At 48.2% G+C, this 19,356-nt stretch overlaps 2 protein-coding genes across 10 annotated transcripts in view; one reads left to right on the top strand and one right to left on the bottom strand.

Annotated features, from left to right (window-relative positions):
• ANKRD27 (ankyrin repeat domain 27) overlaps positions 1-11,330 on the top strand; it is a 46,297-nt gene extending 34,967 nt beyond the window's left edge. For 4 of the 9 annotated variants that reach the window (XM_029926584.1, XM_029926580.1, XM_029926579.1 and 1 more), the window contains 7 exons: positions 4,271-4,468; positions 5,924-6,043; positions 6,142-6,303; positions 7,487-7,598; positions 8,562-8,640; positions 8,846-8,918; positions 10,096-11,330. In XM_029926584.1, the coding sequence (XP_029782444.1) occupies positions 4,271-4,468; positions 5,924-6,043; positions 6,142-6,303; positions 7,487-7,598; positions 8,562-8,640; positions 8,846-8,918; positions 10,096-10,359 (1,008 nt within the window). In that variant the 3' untranslated portion in view covers positions 10,360-11,330. Of the gene's footprint in view, positions 1-4,270; positions 4,469-5,923; positions 6,044-6,141; positions 6,304-7,486; positions 7,599-8,561; positions 8,641-8,845; positions 8,919-9,472; positions 9,674-10,091 lie in introns of those variants that run through there. The other 5 variants (XM_029926583.1, XM_029926588.1, XM_029926581.1 and 2 more) reach the window with 4 other exon arrangements.
• Positions 11,331-13,433: 2,103 nt separating this feature from the next.
• Positions 13,434-19,356, bottom strand: part of PDCD5 (programmed cell death 5) — a 6,238-nt gene continuing 315 nt past the window's right edge. The window contains exons 2-6 of the mRNA XM_029926589.1: positions 18,647-18,684; positions 15,777-15,838; positions 14,887-14,978; positions 13,939-14,010; positions 13,434-13,623 (exon numbers count right to left, since the gene is read on the bottom strand). Coding sequence (XP_029782449.1) covers positions 13,576-13,623; positions 13,939-14,010; positions 14,887-14,978; positions 15,777-15,838; positions 18,647-18,684 — 312 coding nt within the window. The 3' untranslated portion in view covers positions 13,434-13,575. The remainder of the gene's footprint in view (positions 13,624-13,938; positions 14,011-14,886; positions 14,979-15,776; positions 15,839-18,646; positions 18,685-19,356) is intronic.

The following is a 19,356-nucleotide window of genomic DNA, read 5'->3' as shown; positions in this document are numbered from 1 at the left end:
GTGGCTGCCAGGCCCCCGAGGAAGCTGCATTCAGGATGCATTGCCTGCTGTCTTTGGTCAAGTTGGTACACCCTGAGGGGGGACCTCCTCCAAACACAGGGGGTCCACTGTGCCCTTTACCCAGTCTCCCCCATGCTGACAGCTCACAGAGCTGTAGAGCAGCATCCTAACCCGGGTATCGACCTGGAAACCATCCACACACCTTGTCCACATTTCTCCGGTTTTACTCATGCCCACGTGTGCATGCATGCATGCATCCTTGTGCATGCGTGTTCACTTTTATCACATGCGTAGCTTTGTGCATGTGATAAAAGTTAGTACTGAAGGGACTAACCAGCTCCCTCAGTGCAGGAAGAGCCCCCTGGGCTGCCCTTTCCGACACTCACCTGTTTCCTGCCACCCTGTAACCCCCGAGCTAATTTTTGTGCAAGGTGTGAGACTTAGGTAGAGGTTTTTTTGTCTATGGACCCACCTGTTCCACACCACTTGTTGAAAAGACTATCCTTCCTCCAATGACTTGCTGTTCTACCTCTCAAGATATGATGTGGGTCTCTCAGACTCAGTATGTTCTGTTCCGTGGATCTGTGTGTCTGTCCTTCCACTGGTTCCACAGTCTTGATTACTGTAGCTATAGGAAGCCTTAGTATTGGGTGGAGTGATTCTTCCTAACTTTCTCTTCATTGCTAGGATGATTATAGCTGTTCTATGGCTTATGTCTTTCTATCTATATTTTAGAGTAAGTTTGTTTATGACTACCAAAAATACTGTTAGGATTTTGGTAGGAAATGCATTAAAACTGTAGATCAAGTTGGGGAGAAATGACATCTTAACTGTGTTATGTTTTCATGAACGTGGTATATTTCTCTCCAAATATTTAGGCCTTCTTTGATTTCTTCATCATTTTGTGATTTTTAGCATAGAGATCCTTTCTATGTTTTCTTAAGTGTACACTTAAGTATCTCATTTTCTTTTGAGCAATTGTAGATGTTATTGTGCATCTAGTATGTGCTTGTGTGCTAGTTATTTAACAATGTGTGTTGTGTATGTTGTATACTGAGAAAATCAATTTGACTCTACAAATCAGGTATACTGGTGGTGTCCTCTGTATTACCAGATAATCCTGCCTTATTTAAAAAAAACTTCACTGTGGGTTATTAAAAACAAATTTTTGTTTAATGTTTATTATCGAGAGAGAGAAAGAGACAGAGTGTGAGTGGGGGCGGGACAGAGAGACCAGGAGACACGGAATCTGAAACAGCTCGGGAGAGCCCGATGCGGGGCTCGAAACCACAAACTGAGATACCACGACCTGAGCCGAAGTTGGACGCTCAACCAAGTGAGCCCCGCAGGCGCCCCTTGACTTTGGGTTATTTTAGCCCAATAATACTGAAAAGATTAAACTTTCATTCATATGTAGCTTTTCATCTAGCTACAGGGTCGTGTGCACATTGGGAATGTGCAGCTTTTGTCCTGTCCCCTTGCTGCCGGATACAGCCTGGAGGGTGATGTCCCCTCTGCAGCCTGCTGTGAAAATGAAAAGGCAGAGAGTGTTTCAGAGGCTACGATGTGAAGTGACAGTACGTCAGGCCGCGGCAGTGACTGCATGTGGCCAGAGGCGTCTGTCCCCGTTCTTGTCATTTCCTACGCTCTCTTCTTCCCCACCTTAAGGTTCATTAGCTGTAACGGGAAACTGAATTACACATTAAAATAACTATTGGCTTTATTGAATAAAATCTTACGTTCTCTACTTTTTGAAAATCTCTTTTTCCCATTTTGAAATGTCTCAAAAAGACACAGAAGACATAAAAAAGACATTTATGTGGAAATTGCTTCGTGTCTGTGATTTAGTTAACCACCCCAAGACCCCACCCTCTTCTGGCCCACTGGTGTGTTTAGGGTGTTTGCTTAAAAAATCTTTGTTGAGGGGCACCTGGATGGCTTAGTTGGTTAGGCATCTGATTTGGGCCTGGTCATGATCTCACGGTTCCTGAGTTTGAGCCCCACAGCGGCCTCTCTGCTGTCAGTGCAGAGCCCACTTCAGAAACTGTTCCCCCCGCCGAAATAATCATTAACAAACCCCCAAAAACCTTTATTGAAGGGCCATTTGCATACAGGAAAGCGTACCCGTGTACAGTATGCAGTCACATGCGTCTCTGCAGATGTGTAAAACCATGAGGCCGTCACCGCGGTCAAGACACAGACACGAGCATCACTTCTGAGGGCTGTCCATCATTACAGGCTCGTTGGCATTTTCTGGAATTTTACGTGAATGGAACCAGATAGTACCCACTCTTTTGAGTCTGGCTTCCTTCGCTCAGCAGAATGTTTTGAGATCCATGTTGGGTCAGTGGTTCATTTCATTTTATTGCTGGGTAGTGTTTTATTGAATATAATTTTATCTGATCACCTCTTGATGAATATTTGAGTAGTTCCCTGCTCTGGGCTTTGTGAAGACAGCTAGTGTGAACATTCATGAACAGGTCTTTGTATAAATATGTGTTTACTTGGGTAAACACCTCGGGTTATAATTGCTGGATCATGTAGTAGGTGCATGCGTAACTTCATAAGAAACTGCCAGATTTCCAGAGTGATTATAGAATTTTCTACTCCTGCCACTGATGTGGGAAAGTTCTGGTAGCTTCACACCCTTGTGACTATTTAACTGTAGCTGTTTTGTAGGTGTGCAGTGGTATTTGATTGTGTTTTTTCTCCCTGTTTCTTTATTTGTTTGTTTTTTAGGTTTGAGGTACAATTTACATGCAGCAAAATTCACCTTTTTAACTTTGCATGCATTTTCTGAGAGAGAACCTTTTTAGCCATCACAAAGGGAACTAGATAGCCAGTTTTAATTCTTGGCCAGTCACGTAAGACACTGCCAGTAATTTTATTATCAAAATGTATGATTTGATATCTTAATTTAATGTTTGTTTCCAGTTATATGGTTTATAGATGTTTTGTTTGTCCTTTTTTTATGTTTATTTATTTTGAGAGAGAGAAGGAGACAGAGGGAGAGTGGGGGGAGGGGCCGAGAGTGAGAGGGAGACACAGAATCCGAAGCAGGCTCCAGGCTCCGAGCTGTCAGCACAGAGCCCGATGTGGGGCTCGAACCCACGAACTGTGAGATCATGGCCTGAGCCGAAGTCGGACACTCAACTGACTGTGCCACCCAGGCACTCCTTGTTTGTCCTTCTGATTATTGATTGAGGGGCTCCCGGGTGGCTGAGTCGGTTAAGTGTCCAACTCTTGGCTTCGGCTCAGGTCATGGTCTCACAGGTTCATGGGTGGAGCCTCCGTGGGGCTCTGCACTGACAGCTTGGAGCCTGCTTGGGATTCTCTCTCTTCCTCTTCCTCTGCTCCTCCTTTGCTTGTGCTTGAGTGAGCATGCATTCTGTCTCTTTCTCAAAAAAAAAATTACTAGTTGATAGTTCTTACATTGGATGACTGATTGTAAAACCACTGTGAGTCATCAGGCAGCTTCATGATCAAAATGAAGAACTATGGAGCTAAGTAGCAAGCGGTTCCGTGAGGCTTGACAAACACGTAGTCGTGTAACCCGGGCTCAGGGCCCAGGATCTCCATGATATAAATCTAGATTTTCCCCCCAAATCTTTTGCCTGTTTTTTTTTTTTTAACGTTGGATTGTCCAACTGAGTTGTGAGAATCTGGTGTTTTGAAATGCTGGTTAGGGCACATCCTTCATCAGATATGCCTAATGCAAACGTCTCCCCCACTCTGTGACTTGCCTTTTCATTTTCTTCATTGTGTCTTTCAAAGAAGGACCATAGGAAGAGTATCAGACTCTTCCTATGTGGTTTTTGCTTTTTGTGTCTTACCTAAGAAATCGTTGCTTATTCCAGCGCTGCTAGGATTTTCTTGTGGACTCACTTCAGGAGAGTGAGGTGCCCTCACTTTAAGGTCTACCAGGCATTCGTCATCTTGTGTGTGGTGGGGTAAGGGTGTGCACGTTCCCTGTGTGGACACCGAGTTGTTTTGGTACCATTTGTTGAACAGACTTTCTGTTTCCCATTGAATCGCCTTGGCATATATAGGGTATCACTTCAGGGGTTGGTCTCTTGAAAATCGGAGTTACTCCTTTGGGATATCTTAACCTTCCCCAAGTTGTAGGAAGTCACGTGTGGGCAGCCTGATTCTGGATCCCGCCGTGATCCCAGATTTTGCACAGGGACTGGGGGGCCCCTGGCTTCAGGCCCTTCAGGCCAGTTTCTTACATACCAACGACATCTCGGACTCCACCCTCTGCTTTTACTAGAAGCTGGCGAAGATCCCCGCCAGTGGGCTCGGCGTGAATGTGACCAACCGGGACGGCTTCTCCCCACTGCACGTTGCTGCCCTGCACGGCCGGGCAGACCTCATCCCCCTCCTGTTGAAGCATGGTGCCTATGTAGGTGCCCGAAATGCAACCCAAGCCGTCCCGCTCCACCTGGCCTGCCAGAAGGGCCACTTTCAGGTACGGGCTCTGTCTCCGGGGCAGAGGGTGCTTGGTGGGAATGCTGCAGGGCGCAGGTTTGGGGGCTGGCCCAGAGGACAGACACGTTTCCTTCCTCCCCGCTCAGGGGTTCTGAGAGGCACATGTTAGGATGGCTCAGCAACAGAACACGGAGCTCTGGTGCTTCCGGGGGGGGGGGGGGGAGTCCTCCCCCTGCCCCTCCCTGTCTCTCCATTGGCATTCACATCCCAGTGGCGGGAGGCCGGTGTTCTGATCCTGACCCCAGCAGGTGCAGCTCTGGTGCGTGGGTGTGGGACATTGAGGACTCGGCCTGCGAGCCTTAGCACCTTTCATCCCCGCAGCCCGTGGTCTGTGGCCCCAGCTTCGTACTTCATAGAGATGGCGCTGTGGCGGAGGTGCAAGAGACAGTTGTGAAATGCCTGGCCTTTTCAGTCTTGTGTTTCGTTTTGAGATTTATCTATTAAAATTTTTTTCCTCTATTAGCTCTACTCTAAGATTATAATTTTTTAAAAAGTTTATTTATTTTGAGAGAGAGTACGCAAGTGGGGAAGGGGCAGAGAGAGAATCCCACGCCGAGTCCACACTGTCAGCAGCGCCTCTTGCAGGGCTCAGTCTCACGAACTGTGAGATCATGACCTGAGCCGAAACCAAGAGTGGGACTGTAACCTGACTGAGCCACTCCAGCACCCCAGCTCTACTGTGCGCTTTTGAAAGGCAGGAATCGGGGCACCTGGCTTGCTCGTTCAGGGTTATGAGTTCAAACCTCATTGCTGGCTATAGAGCTTACTTAAAAAATAATAAAAAATAAATTGGAGTGCCCGGCCAGCTCAGTTGGTGGAGCTTCTGACTCTATCTCAGGGCTGTGAGTTCAAGCTCATGTTGGGTGTGGAGCCTACTTAAAAATAAAAGAAGTACAGGGGCACGTGGGTGCCATGGTCGCCTAGACGTCCAACTTCAGCTCAGTTCCTGATCTCCTGGTCGGCGAGTTTAAACCCCGTGTCGGGCTCTGTGCTGACAGCTCAGAGCCTGGAGCCTGCTTCAGATTCTCTCTTTCTCTGCCTCTCCCCCACTCATGCTCTGTGTCTCTCTTTCAAATAAGTAAATATTCAACAAAATTTAAAAAAGCATAAAAATAAAAAATAAAAGACAAGAACCACATCAGGCCTTTCGTCTCTCTTGTAACACCTAGCAGAGCACTTCAGACATCAGTTTCCTAGGACTGGGGGGATAACCCGGCCCTCCACAGGGGAGGGCTAACGACGACATGAACACAGCCCCTCGCCTAGCCCCGGGCCTGGCAGAGGGGACCTCACTTCAGCTGGTCTGTCTTCTCCCAAGCGTCAGACATGGGTCTGAGGAGCCTTCCAAATAAACGTAGAGAAAAGCCCAGAGGGTATCAAGTTACAGGATGTGGCTCCACAAATTATGGTTGAAAACTTGTCTTCTCTGGGCTAGGTGGTGAAGCATCTCTTGGATTCTAATGCAAAACCCAATAAGAAGGACACAAGCGGAAACACGCCCCTCATCTACGCCTGTTCCAACGGCCACCACGAAGTCGCCGCGCTGCTGCTGCAGGTGAGCTGCAGATCCGGGCCAGTGGCGGGCCCCGCGTGGCCTGGAGTCCGCGCCGCTGCTGTCTGGCGTCCGTGTGACCACGCTGTGTCTCCTGGCAGCACGGGGCCTCCATCAACGCCTGTAACAACAAGGGCAACACGGCGCTGCACGAGGCCGTGATGGAGAAGCGCGTCTTCGTGGTGGAGCTGCTCCTCCTCCACGGCGCCTTGGTGCACGTCTTGAACAAGAGGCAGTGCACAGCCATCGACTGCGCCGAGCAGGTGAGCGGTGGGGGGGGGGGGGGGCCCCTGCGCGCCCTCTGGGCCCCCTGCGGCTGCAACGCGCCTGAAATAGCAGCAGCTGAGCTCGGGATCGCCGTGCAGGGCCGAGTGGCTGTGCCGGAGCTTGGCCGCTGTGGTCAGGTGTCTGGTCCTTGGTGCCCTGGTCAGAGGTGGCCTGCTCGGGGAGCCGTAGTCAGTCCTTTGGGGCTCGCTTTCCATGGGCGGAGAGGAGGGGCTCCCCCAGCAGCTGCGGGCGTCAGTGCCCTGGTGTGGCGGGGGACGAGCCCTCCGGGGCTCCCGGGGCAGTTCGGGGCGCGCCCTGCCTGCACTGGTCTTCGCAGCACGACGGGGAGAGTTTGGTCAGTCGGTGGTTATGAGAGTCCTTGAGTTGTGAGAGGGGAATTGTGGGGACCGCCTCACCCCTCCTTCCAGTGCGGTGGGTGTCTGCACAGGGCGGTGGCGAGGAAAGGGCGTCCCCTCCTAGAAGAAGTAGGCTGTCTGTTCCTGTTTTCGTGTTGAATCTTTTCATCTTTGACTCTGGGTAGACAGCTAGGAGGCTGTTAAATGACACTGGTGTCACGTAAAAGTTACCATACATACTCATGGGCTTATCATATTAATTTTCAGTAATACTTCTTAACAGAATTGAAATATTTTATTTATTTTTTTATCTTATTTTAGAGTGAGAGTGAGCAAGCGGGGGAGGGAGGCACAGGGACGGGAAAGAGAGGCTCTCCAATAGGCTCCACGCTCAGGGCGGAGCCCGGGGTGGGGCTCGGTCCCACAACCCTGGGATCCTGACCTGAGCCAAAATCAAGATTTGGTCGCTCAGCCAACCGAGCCGCCCAGGTGCCCCAGGAATTGAAATATTTCAGACCGTCAGTGAGCGCCTCCTGAGTGCTGGTGGGGAGGAGGTGTTTTATCTAGAGCGCACTGGGGGCGGGGCCGGGGGCCGCCTCCTGAGCCCTGTGCAGCTGCAGGGCCCCGTCGAGGGCCCAGCGCCCAGCAGCCGCCGCCTGGCCGAGAACCGGGAGCGGAGGGGCCGGCCCCGAGGCCAGGGCTGCCCCGACGCTCGAGCCCTCTGCCCAGCCGCCCCGGTGTGGACAGTTAGGTCCAGAACAGGCAAGGACCTGCTAAGGATGGCGACTACTACTACTATGACCTTTTCCCTTTCAAATTGTAGAATTCAAAAATAATGGAATTACTTCAGGTAGTACCAAGCTGTGTGGCCACGTCGGGCGATGCTGGCGAAACAGACCACAAGGACTACGTTACTGTTAAGATCCGGAAAAAATGTAAGAACTTACATTCTCTCTGTAATTCTCAGCATGGGCTTCTTTGGAAATTCATGAGTAGTTGCTGGTGTTGGTTTAGTTTTAAATGTAGAATGCCCCTGTGCTGGTGACTGTGGTGGGGATGTGGGCACCAAAGAAACGTATGTTACAGCCTACCTCATCGGCTCGCTTGCTGCTGGGTTTCCGGCTGATTGGGGTGATGCTTCCTAAAGAAGTGAGGTGGCCTCTCTCGGCCTCACCTAGGGGGCTCAGGCCTCCCTCCCCCCAGTGGACAGGAGGGGCAGCCACTGGGAGATTCTTTCCTGCCACAGGTCCCCGGTCCAGGCCTTTTAAAAAGTATTTCATGGGCACAGAGCCTGATGTGGGGTTTGAACCCACAAACCATGAGATCATGACCTGAGCCAAAGTCAGATGCTCAACTGACTGGGCCACCCAGGTGCCTGAGATTTTATTTATTTTTTAAAGTAATTTTTACACCCAATATGGGGCTCAGAGTCACAGCCCCAAGATCCAGAGTCACATGCTCTACCAACGGAGCCAGCTAGATGGCACTCTCTTCTTTCTTTAAAATTACGGTGTCGTTTGTAGTGCAGTAATGTGAATAAAGCCGTTTCCATCTCTGGATAATCCTGAGCCTGTCTCACACAGGGTCCTATGTATTAATAAGGATATATCTTTCTTCTTTTCCATGGGGACTTACACGGTATAAATAGCTTGCTTGCTACCAATATGACTCTTTAAACAAATGCAGTTTGTAATTTTCTCAATTCTGTTAAACTAAGAAAATTGAAAGGTTGCATCTGTGCTACAACTTTAAAAACAATTCTTAATGTCATGGAGGGGGGGCACTTGTGGGGAGAAGCACTGGGTGTTATATGGAAACCAATTTGACAATAAATTATTAAAAAAAAATTCTTAAACTACTTCAGAAGTTCCCAAATGTTTATCCTTTTTTATCCACAGGGAACTCAAAAGTGTATGATCTACCAGATGAACCTTTTACAAGACAGTTTTACTTTGTCCACGCTGGTGGTCAGTTAAAGTGAGTATAAAGTTTGAGTTGATTTCTGTGCTTTTGACCCGACTTTTACTTACAACTAAAGCCAGGTATGCGCCCCTTTGATGGGTGCTTGAATTGTGCCCCTTTGATGGGTCACAGAAAAATCTGCACCGTCAAATGCTGCCACCTGATGGCCAGCCAGAGCGTTTGACACTGCTGCCCGAACCTTGATTTCATTTTTTTTCAGGGGAACGGCTTCAGGGGAGATTATGGCAAGAGACAGAAGTGTCCCTAATTTTACTCAAGACTGTTTGCATGAGGTGAGTTATTAAACGCTGGCTTATGATATTTCTTTTTTGTTTTTTTAAATTTATCTTAGAGAGAGAGCAAGCAGGGGAGGAGCACCGAGAAGGGGAGAGAGAATATAAGCAGGCCCATGCTATCAGTGCGGAGCCTGACGTGGGGCTCGATCCCACAAACCGTGAGATCACGACCTGAGCCAAGACCAGGTGTCGGACACTTAGCCTACTGAGCCACCCAGGCGCCCTTTGTCATATTTCTTAAAGCCCGGCTTTCCCAAAACGCATCCATGGTGAACGCATTTCTCATTTCATGATTTCCTTCTTTGCAAGAGTTAGTAACAACCGAGATGAATTCGCCAGTGGGACAGCCAAGGCACAGACGTCGTTTACTGAGAAAGGAGAGCGAGGGGACAGTGGGAGTGGGTAGGCGTGCGCGCTCAGTGAGACAGCTCAGGTCACACTAGCCACGGTTCACTATCAGGTATCAGGAAGAAACCCAGTTTGTAGCTCAGTGGGTTGAAAAACACCTCCGAATATGGTCGAAAGCTGCCCGTGTGGCCATCTTCCTACAGCACCGCTTGCTCAGTTACAGAAAGGAGGTGCCTGACATGCTGTGGTGCAGTGGTGGCCCCTCCCAGAACCCGACTTTCCTTCTCGCTCCTGGCGACACGTGACGGCTGATGAGGACGGTCTGCGGCCCGTGTGGTGGCCCAGGCTTGTCAAAGCACATCTAAATCTGTTGTAGAGAATTAAAGGGATTTTTGCTAACGTGACTAGTTTTGGTCTCCTATGGAATCTTTCACGACTTTGCTAACAGACCTGCTGCTGTGTGGGAAACGCTCAGACTGAAATCAGCTCGGGGTCCAGTGCCTCCCTTGCGAGCGATGGGGGTCAAGGCGGGTTGCTTCCACTCGCTGAGCCGGTGTCCTCAGCTGTGAATGGGGTGGCAATTAGGGCGGGCTTGTTGGTTGTAAGGATTACATGTGAAATCAGGTAAAGCATCACGTTGCGTCTGACACGTGGAGTGCACGTGTCATACTGCCCCTGCAGGGAGGTCAGAACTGAAATCACGCCCGGAAAGTTCTCGAGCACGTTGGGGGACCCACAGAAGCACCCCAGGGCGCCATTCTTGTGTGGCTCTGGTGTCAAGTGCAGAGCGAGCGAACTGCTTGAATTGTGCCCTTTCTTCAGCCAGGGAGGCTGGGAGTCGCAGGGGACCAGAAGGAGCCGCCCGAGGCCGCTGGACCGAAGCAGAGCGTTCCTGCGAGCAGGCAGGTGCTGCGCAGACACACCGTGGAGGACACGGTCGCGGCCCGGGGCCCCGGGGCCGCCGGAGACCCAGCTACTCCCTGCGAGGCCGGTGTTGCTCCCCAGTCTTAACAGCGGTAAGCGGTTGTTACGTTGGCTGCCAGGAGGGGAGTCCTCAACAAGGTGCCGCGGGGACGCAGCTGAGAACTGAAATGTACGTTGCGTTGGGTTTGAGAGAGAAGCAGGAAGTTCCTGGACGCTTTCCGTGGCCCAGGGAAAGAAGGCAACAAGGAAAACCCTCACCCGGTCTCTCCTCTTCGAAGCTCATGCGTGCACTGGGAAAGGAATGGCCCCGGTGTTCAGTGGCGTCCGATCCTGGAGGCCCGGCGGGGGCTGCTTCTGAAGGCGGGTTCCGACCGCCCACCGCAGGGTGCTCAGCTCTGCCGGGCGTCCCACGGGGCTGGCATCCCACGGGGCTGAAGAACCCGGCCTCTGGCATAGGTGATGGCGGGCGCCGTGGCCACGGGACACGCCCACCTGGAGAAAAGAGGGCCCCGAAAATGTTCCTTGGCAAAGCAGCACTCGAGCCCAAAGATGCCCCCAGGCCGGTGAGATGTTCATGTTAGTGAGGAGGACATTTACGACCTGTTCTACACTCTGGATGTGGGGAAGGTGGGAGGCAACTTTTCTTCTGACAAAGTACAGATATTTGATCACTGCGCGTACGCACCCTATCAGTGGCTCTCGAAACCTCCCTTTCCGTTAAAACCCTCCCTTGGATGTCACACCTGACGGAGGGCTACTGCGCTAGAGAGATTTGGCACATCTTTTCTTAGTCTTTTGATTCAGATTCAAAATTTACAGCACAAACCAGGTCAGAGTTACTTTCAGTTAGAATTTATTGCCATTTATTCCTTTTTATAAATTTCTATAGATTACACTCTTATTTTTTTATGTTACTAATTGGCATACGGCCGCAAACATGGGTTTGTCTGCGTACATTTTCAAATAACTTTGTACTAGGGACATGATTTTGTGCATGTTCTTGGAAGTACTTGTGTATGTATAGAAGGGAGGGACCGATTATTTTTCTACAAAGTAATTTATGATTTCTAATTTTCTAATGTGCCTTGGATATGTGCCAAACGATGGGAAAGAAACAGTAAACTCTATGATTCTTGAGCGCGTCATGTACACTTCTTTAGCTGCTCTTTCGCTCTGGAGACGCGGGTTTCTCATCCTCTTGCTGTAAACACGTGCTTTGTGTATGGGAGGGTCCCCGCTGGGTGGGTCCGCATCTCTCACTGAGACACATGAAGCAGATCATTTGGAGCAGATCCTTACCCATTCGCCTTCCCAGACTGACTGACTCTAGCAGGTGCAGTGTCCAGGGCCCACAGAAATGTTTCTTAAATCAGAACAAAAAGGAATACAGTACAGGTTTTTAGCCCAAACAGGAACAAAACACTGCTGCTTTGCGAATTTCGTTAGTTTCCCCCCTTTTCCACAGTTTTAAACAAAACGACCTCGCTAACTTCAGTCATGGTCTGCTGCCATCCTAATATAGAAATTCTATCCTGTGCAGTTTGCCAGTCAAGCTGCAGATGCATACATTTGATATCCCCTCATTTTTGGGGTGGTACGACAGCACTTTGCAAACTTCCCTGTTTAATTCTACCAGGTGCCCTGCCTGGTAGAATTGTCGAGTGAGGAGACAGGTTTAAGGGAGAGACGGGAGCAGGGATGCTGGCACCGTCGCATCTGGGGTCACAGCCCGCCTGGCGGTGTCCTCTGCACTGGCCGTCTCCGGCGTGGTGCGCCCTTCTGGAGACACAAATACGTGAGTGAGGCGGTCAGTGTTAGGGGAGAAGCTTCTTCCTGAGCCACTCTTGTCATCAGCAGTGAGCAAGCTGAAGGCACTACCTCAGTAAGTTTTTAAAACACTGGTTTTTCCCCAATTGCTTTCCCACTTAAAACCTGATTTGACTGGGAAATTGGCAATGCCCGAATTCCTATTCTGTGTAAGAATGTTTTGGGTTCAAAGTATTGTCAGAGAGCTTAGAATAACCACCCCCATTCCTAGGCTGCCGTGCGGAACTTTTAGCCTTGTGTACAGAACCACTTTCCATTTCAAGTGTCCTTGGAGGACAGGACAGGTGCCGTCAGGTCAGTTATTCTGGAGGAGGAGGCATGTGACAACCTGCAGAGAATCCTCTGGTCTCCCTCCAGCGTTTTTGTGTAAATAAGATCTAAAGCAAAGTTTACCTATAACTGGGATTTTTTTCATTCAAAATCCCTGAGCAAAACTTATGTTTGACTCCTAACTCTGTTCCTTTTAAAACTTGATGTTAAAAGGTCTAGTCATTCGTTTATTTGGGAATGCTACATGGCCACAGTCCCAAATTTCAAGTCTCAGAATAAGTAACATCTCAACTACACAGTTTAGATACAGGTCAGCAGTATGCTAGCGAGAGACTGGGATTCGAGACCACTTTTCCAGTTACTTTCCTGCCACCAATCCTATCCCCTTCATTAAATGTTATGAACTCACTTCTGGGCTGGGTCTCACAGCGCTGAGGCCTCTAAAAGGTTACACCGAACAGCTCACCTGAGAGGTAAATTTATGAGCAAAGGTTTCAAAACCTATGGGAGGAAAAGCACAATAGGAGAGATGACATTTGCTTTAAGTTACCTGCAGTTTTATCAGTGAAGAACTCAAACAATTCCACTAAAATGTTTAACTGCTAAAGTTAGAAGGCACTTACTTTCAAACATGTTTGTTATTGTTAAAGTATTACTGTCGGTATCTTCTAGTGATTTTGGTAATTTTCGGCAATGCAAGTACCACTGTCTTGGATAGGGATAGTGTTTGTTACAATAATATAGTCTCAGTGCCTTTGGAAATGCCTTTGAAAAGCAGATTATAAATGAAACCAAAGCAAGGAATTTCCTTACATTAAACATGCATATTATGTTCAGGAAGAAAGATAGTTTACTTGGTTTCAGAACCTAGATCTTGGAAATATTTGATGTTAAATATTAAAAGTTGATTTCTCCTAATCCGTGGGCTTTAACTACCATGTTACTGGATGCTGTTTCCTTATGAAGAGTAAGCCAGCGTGTATTTCTGCAGAGGCCATTTTCCTAACACTAATGTCACAGTTACAAAGAACATATTCATGCTGCTACAGTACGTTTAGAAACTTTTGGTGTGTAAAAAAACATTCAAAGGGCAGATCTTCTGCTCATTCAACTATGGTGCAAAAGAACACTTTGCCCAAATTGTTTTATTTTGCATAACAACTTTATTTTTTTAAAGGGCATATAGACACTAAACAAAGTAAACAAACAGATGTTTGCTTCCCCCAAGTGTTATCTGCCCTAGGGCTGCTGCTCCGTTAAGCCCCGGTCTCCAAACATCTGAAACTCAGCAATCGTCCTCTTCATCAGAGTCCACGACTTTTCTTCTGCTGAACTGGGGGGAGAGTGAAGCAGCGTCACAGCGTGTGTGACAGAGCAGGGCTCAGACCTCCTGACAAGGACAGGCCTACTCCTACAAGACACCAGGTCTTTGAAATGACTTCGGGTCTTATATCTATGGGGGGAGGGCAACGACAGCCGAGTCTTAACGATTCGGCCCCCCAACAAATGCAGCTTTCCCCCCAAACTTACACCTGTTACAAACCGAGAATGTTCGTGGGCTGAAACATGTTTTGATACAGCGGATAGATATTTAACGCTTATCATTTAAAACCTTGTTCTTTTGCCATGCGTATTTGAGGAAACTTACTTTAACTGTGGTTTTCTTTTCTGTTTGTTGGCTTACTTTTTCAAGGATTTCTATTAGACCTTGTTCTGATACCTAGGGCAACCGGAAAGAAAAACAGTGCTTTTTTAAACAGAGTTTTACCTCAGCACATTGAACGGTTTTAATCTTTCTGGGGCCTGGGGGCAGAGGTCAAGAGGGAAGGAAGGAGAGGCAAGACAGGAGGTTCTAACTATTGGTTTAAGTTCAAGTCCATTGTGCTCTGCTAGCCTCATCTGAGGGGAAGGTTTCCATCGACTTTCTCAGGAAAACCCAAAGTTAACAGTACTTCACACCTCTGTCACCACTAGCAGACAGGGACAACCACCTGCACCCCTCTGCCCTCGAGGAGCTTAAATGAAGGAGAGAAGTCATTCAAAAAGGATGAACCGTTGTCGTCTCTTCCACACGTGCTCTTAGCTAAGTGGTTCGAGGGCAGGGCTGACCCCCGCAGGCTGCGGTGGCAGCAGCTGGCTTCCAGTGCACCCGAGGCTCGTCGCGAAGGGAGACCCTTGAACGACGGTCAGGCTCAGCAGGGCGCAGCGAGGCACAGCATAAGCAGGAACTTCAGCGGCTCCTCCTTCGCAAAACGCCCTGAACTTCTACGCACATGGGCAGCATTTTATTTGGTATCATTGACAAACCTGTTTCCGGTGCAGAAGCAATGAGATGCTGACCCTACTAGTCACTGGGTAACACACACACATCAAGGTTCCGTCAGCGTCAGGAAGGAAAGCAGCAGAGGGTTTCAGGAAACGAAATTAGTTATCTTTTAGAACTTAGGGTAGACACAAGTATTCCCTCCTTTATGAACTGCTTCACTGAAACAGTCAACAAGAACGTCTGTAACCAGAAAATGAGACTGACCTTTTGAAGAGATGCTTTGATAAAGTCAGTAACAGGGAAAATGGCCTCACGGCCGCCCAAGCTTACCTTTCCACTCAGCTGCCCGTATCTTGCCATCTGTATGAGGTAATTCTCTACTGCTTTAGTTTTTTCGGGCTTTACAAGTGCTAAGTTACTTACTAGAAAGAAAAAGAAGGAGTCAAAACGAAATGCACACTTAAGAGAACTTAAAACTACGCACCACTTCCAAAGCACGTCACAGACTTGTGTTTTGAGACTAGCAGAGTAGGCGGGGGTGGGCGGTCAGATTGTACAATAGCCCATCTTAAAAATGAAGAAACTCAAGTTTAGCCATGTCAATCTCAGTGAAAGCCACACAGAGGTGGTGGGAGAGCCAAGATTAAACTGGGGTCCTCAGATTCTAAGCCTGAGGTCTTTTTTTTTTTTTTTCATGATTTCCATTTAAATGGAAAGAAATTTCCGTATTACTACACATGGATAATTGTGGTGATCCATCTAAGGCTGCCTCTTCTAAGCTGGGCTTCAAGTTACCAAAAGACACTAGTTCATTCAGATTGGCTTATTAGTTTTTTCTATACTGTTTCAGAAGTTACTATGAAAAATTAAGAACATACACTAAAACAGAGACCATAAACCTCCCAAATCCCCATCACCACATAAAATACCAGCAACATTTTGTGATTGACTCAATTTAAGAGTGGTTTCTTATACATTTTACCTAATATGCACTTGAGAGATCATCTCCTTGGTAAGAGAACTGAGCTCGTATTTTTAGTAACGGTTTTATTATATTTAAGTTTATAAACTTCACATTTCTCACAACATTATCTGCATCCTGTTTTTAGGTTAAGCAAGTATTTAATCCAGAGAGAGGAACGATTTCATAGCTATCTCTCCCTATTCAACTAGCTCAGATCCATTTTATGGAAATAACAGAGGAAACTGAAGACGCTTACGGCGGGCCCGGGCTGCCTGATCCAGGACTTGGGCTAAGATGCTGTTTCTCATTTCTGCTTCCCTACAACACAAACAAGGCGGCCCAATTAGAAACATGCTGGCAGCACTCCTACTGAACACACGACTCCATTTTTCCCAAGATGGAAGCCTGCTGTGCCCACAGATGGCACTAGGGCAGGCTCTATGCGGCCGGCAGTACCCATACTCAAGCAGGTGGCCAGGCCCGCCCTCAAAAGTTAGCTTTATTTTATGTGGGTATGAGCCTGCTGGGTTGAAAGGTAAAACTTTACATTTTCATAATTCAGAGAGGAGTTTTGGTTCAACCACCATTACCAACATACATAAAGTACCCAGTGTGAGAGAGGGTCCGGAAACTGGTAGTTAAGATTCCAGGCAGGGCGCCTGGGTGGCTCAGTCGGTTAAGCATCCAGCTTAGGCTCAGGTCATGATCTCATGGTTTGTGGGTTCGAGCCCCGTGTTAGGCTCTGTGCTGACAGCTCAGAGCCTGAAACCTGCTTCAGATTCTGTGTCTCCCTCTCTCTGTGACCCTCCCCTGCTCGTGCTGTCTCTCTCTGTCTCTCAAAAATAAATAAGAAATATTAAAAAAAAAGACTCCAGGCAATTAAAGGACCAAATGATTAATCTGTAATTTTTCTTAGAGATGAAGAAACTGAGACCTAGGAATGCCATGTTATGGGGACACAGGTAATCCCGGCCAAGCTGGAGCCAGACCCCGTGTTTCAAGACACTCAGTTCTGCTTTTTGAGTGGGGAGAGGGAGTGAATTTCTAACCCTGCAACTATCCTTGATCTTTCTATCTATTCGAATGGGAACCAGGTCACAGGACAGTGGTTTCAAACTTTTATTTAAGCAACAAAAAAAGTTTTTCCCCAAATGAAGTCCTTCAGGGAACTTACGACACAACACAGACAAAAGCAGAGCCTGGGACTGAATCAGAAGGGAGCTGGGGCCGGCTGTGCCTGACCACCCCCACCTGAGGGAGCCCGGTGCACGGCGCACGGCCCACCTCCCCTCCACGGGCCACTTCCTTGTTGCCCCTGAGGATTTCAACCCCGCTGTTTACTGTTGTTATACACATGCTTCACTGGCCTGAAGACGCCATCAATGGTAAGAGGCACCCTAGTTTATGTACCTCTAAGAACAAAATAGACGAGTCTAACAGAAGATCCCTACTCAAAGCTGGGGCATCAAAGAGTAACACCCATAGTACACGGTCAACAAAAAATAAACCCGCCCTGCAGAAAGGGACAAAAAGGAAGGATGCACGCATCAGCCTGGGTCCTGAGTGAGGGAAGAAAAAAAACTCCTGTCACAGTCTGAACTTCAAGCTTTAGTCTTACAGGTTTGGTGTCCGAATTTACACTGCTGGGGATGAGTGGGGTCTCAAGCACAGAATTTATTTATCTATCTTGAGACAGAGGAAGACAGTAGGGGAGGGGTGGGAAGGGGCAGAGAGAGAGAGAATACCCAGCAGGTTCCACACTGCTAGTGCAGAGCCTGACATGGGGCTCGAACCCACAAACCATGAGATCATGATCTTAGCCAAAATCAAGAATTACAGGCTCAACTGACTGAGCCACCCAGATGCCCCTCAAGCACAGAACTTAAATTTTAAAAGGTCACACGTTAGACATGTACCCAAGTTGTGGCAGAAGCAAAAATAAATCCTTAAGAATCCAGGACAAGATGATCCATTATGAAACAGATCCTAATCTATGTTAAATGTGAAAAAATACATGTCTTACAATCAGTAAAATTCATGTGGTAGTTTTATTTTCTTCTTAGCACCATTCTTCTCCCACTAATAAGCCACATAAGGGCGGAACCTTTTCTGCCTTGCCTATTTCTTGAGACCCAGCACAGTGCCTGACGCAGACCGGGTGCTCAGTAAGTCTGTGCTGAATGAATGACGGGGCGGGGGGAAAATGAGCTGTTCAACAAGTATAGTTTCTGTCTTACAAGATGAAAAGGTTCTAGAGATTTGTTGCATAATAATAATAGTAAACACGAATGAGCTGCACACTGGAAAATACTTATTATGGTAAATTTTAGGTTTGTTTTTTTTAAAATCACAATAAGAAAAAAGAACAGTAGCATGGCGAGGTACCTGGTATTCATTCACTAAATGTGCTGTGAGGCGCCCAGCCATGTGCTGGGATAAAATAACAAGAAGAGCAGTTTAACAGTTAATGTGTATAGAGATTTACTACACGTGAAGCACTGTACCCGTGTAATCCTCACGACATCCAGACGAGGCAGTCCTATTATTAGGCTCATTTTTAAGGTCATCACAGTTAGCAGAGAAGCAAACATCAACCAGCAATTACAAGGGAGTTCCAGACACCTTTGTTCAATTAGCAAATAACAAAAATACCCTGATTATTTATGGCAAAATCTCTATGCCAGGAAAAACTTTGAGATTCCCACATCTATTAAATAACTAAACTAGGGGTGCCTGGCTGGCTCAGTTGGAAGACCATGTTACTTTAAAAAAAAAAAAAGTTTATTTTTGAGAAACAGAATAGGAGTATAGATGGGGAAGGGGCAGAGAGAGAGAGAGAGGAACAGAAGACCTGAGGCGGTCTCCTGCTGACAGCAGAACCCCCAGATCAGGACCTGAATCAAAGTCAGAGGTCAATAGACTGAGCCACCCAGGCGCCCCAGGGCATGCAACTCCTGATCTCAGGGTTGTGAGTTTAAGCCCCGCTATGGGCGTAGTGATTATTTAAAAACACACAACCAAACAACCAACCCCCCCCCCCAAAACAAGAAAAAACCCACGATAAAACAAATTAAAAATTTTTTTGGTTAAACCATCCTTCAAAAAGTTCGGAACTCCAGCGCATACCTGTGCTTTGCTTCCTGCTGTGCTGCATCGCCAGGCTCCTGGGTGGGGGAAATGTATCTTTCAGTCGAGTATTTTCACTTACGGAAAAAAAGTAGGAACTTTCTTGCTTCTGATACCTACTAGGCTCCAGCACAGGTAAAGATCAAATTATTATCAAGTAACTGAAAGCTGGGCCTCCCAGAAATCAATAGGATAGCTTCAACTTACGGAGTGTTTTGATAAGCTTCTGAAATCACAGTCAAGCAGAACGTTTTAAATACAAACAACCGCGAGGGAAGGGGTCCCCGGGCTACGAAGCCGGCGTTCAGGAGGTCACAGTAACCTCCGCTTCGGCACTGGGGGCGCCGATTCCCCCGGCGCTTCCATGGAGACCGTCCCGCTCCAGCCTGGTCACGGCGGTCCCTTCGCTGTACGGCGACGTCTTTAATTTAGGCACCTGGCCACGGGACTGGGGGTGAGCCTGTGGCTCCTCCCCGGGACCAGCAACTCCGTCAGGGAGGATGTTCCCCATTGTACCGCAGCACCTCGCACACAGCAGCCCCTCAAACAATGACGACTACTTGGGTCGAACACCCTGATTCTAGGGACCGGTTCGGCCAGACCCGAAAACTAAGGGGATGGAGAGAACTAGGGAGCTGAGCACTGTGTCCGGGAGAGCCGCCGGCCTGCCGGGGGGCCGCACGCGGTCGGCCTCGGCGGCCCGGCGCCCA

The sequence above is a fragment of the Suricata suricatta genome, chromosome 16, assembly GCF_006229205.1.
Source record: "Suricata suricatta isolate VVHF042 chromosome 16, meerkat_22Aug2017_6uvM2_HiC, whole genome shotgun sequence".
NCBI lineage: Eukaryota > Metazoa > Chordata > Mammalia > Carnivora > Herpestidae > Suricata > Suricata suricatta.
Note: the sequence above shows the minus strand (reverse complement) of the source record. Positions and strands in the feature narration are given on the sequence as shown.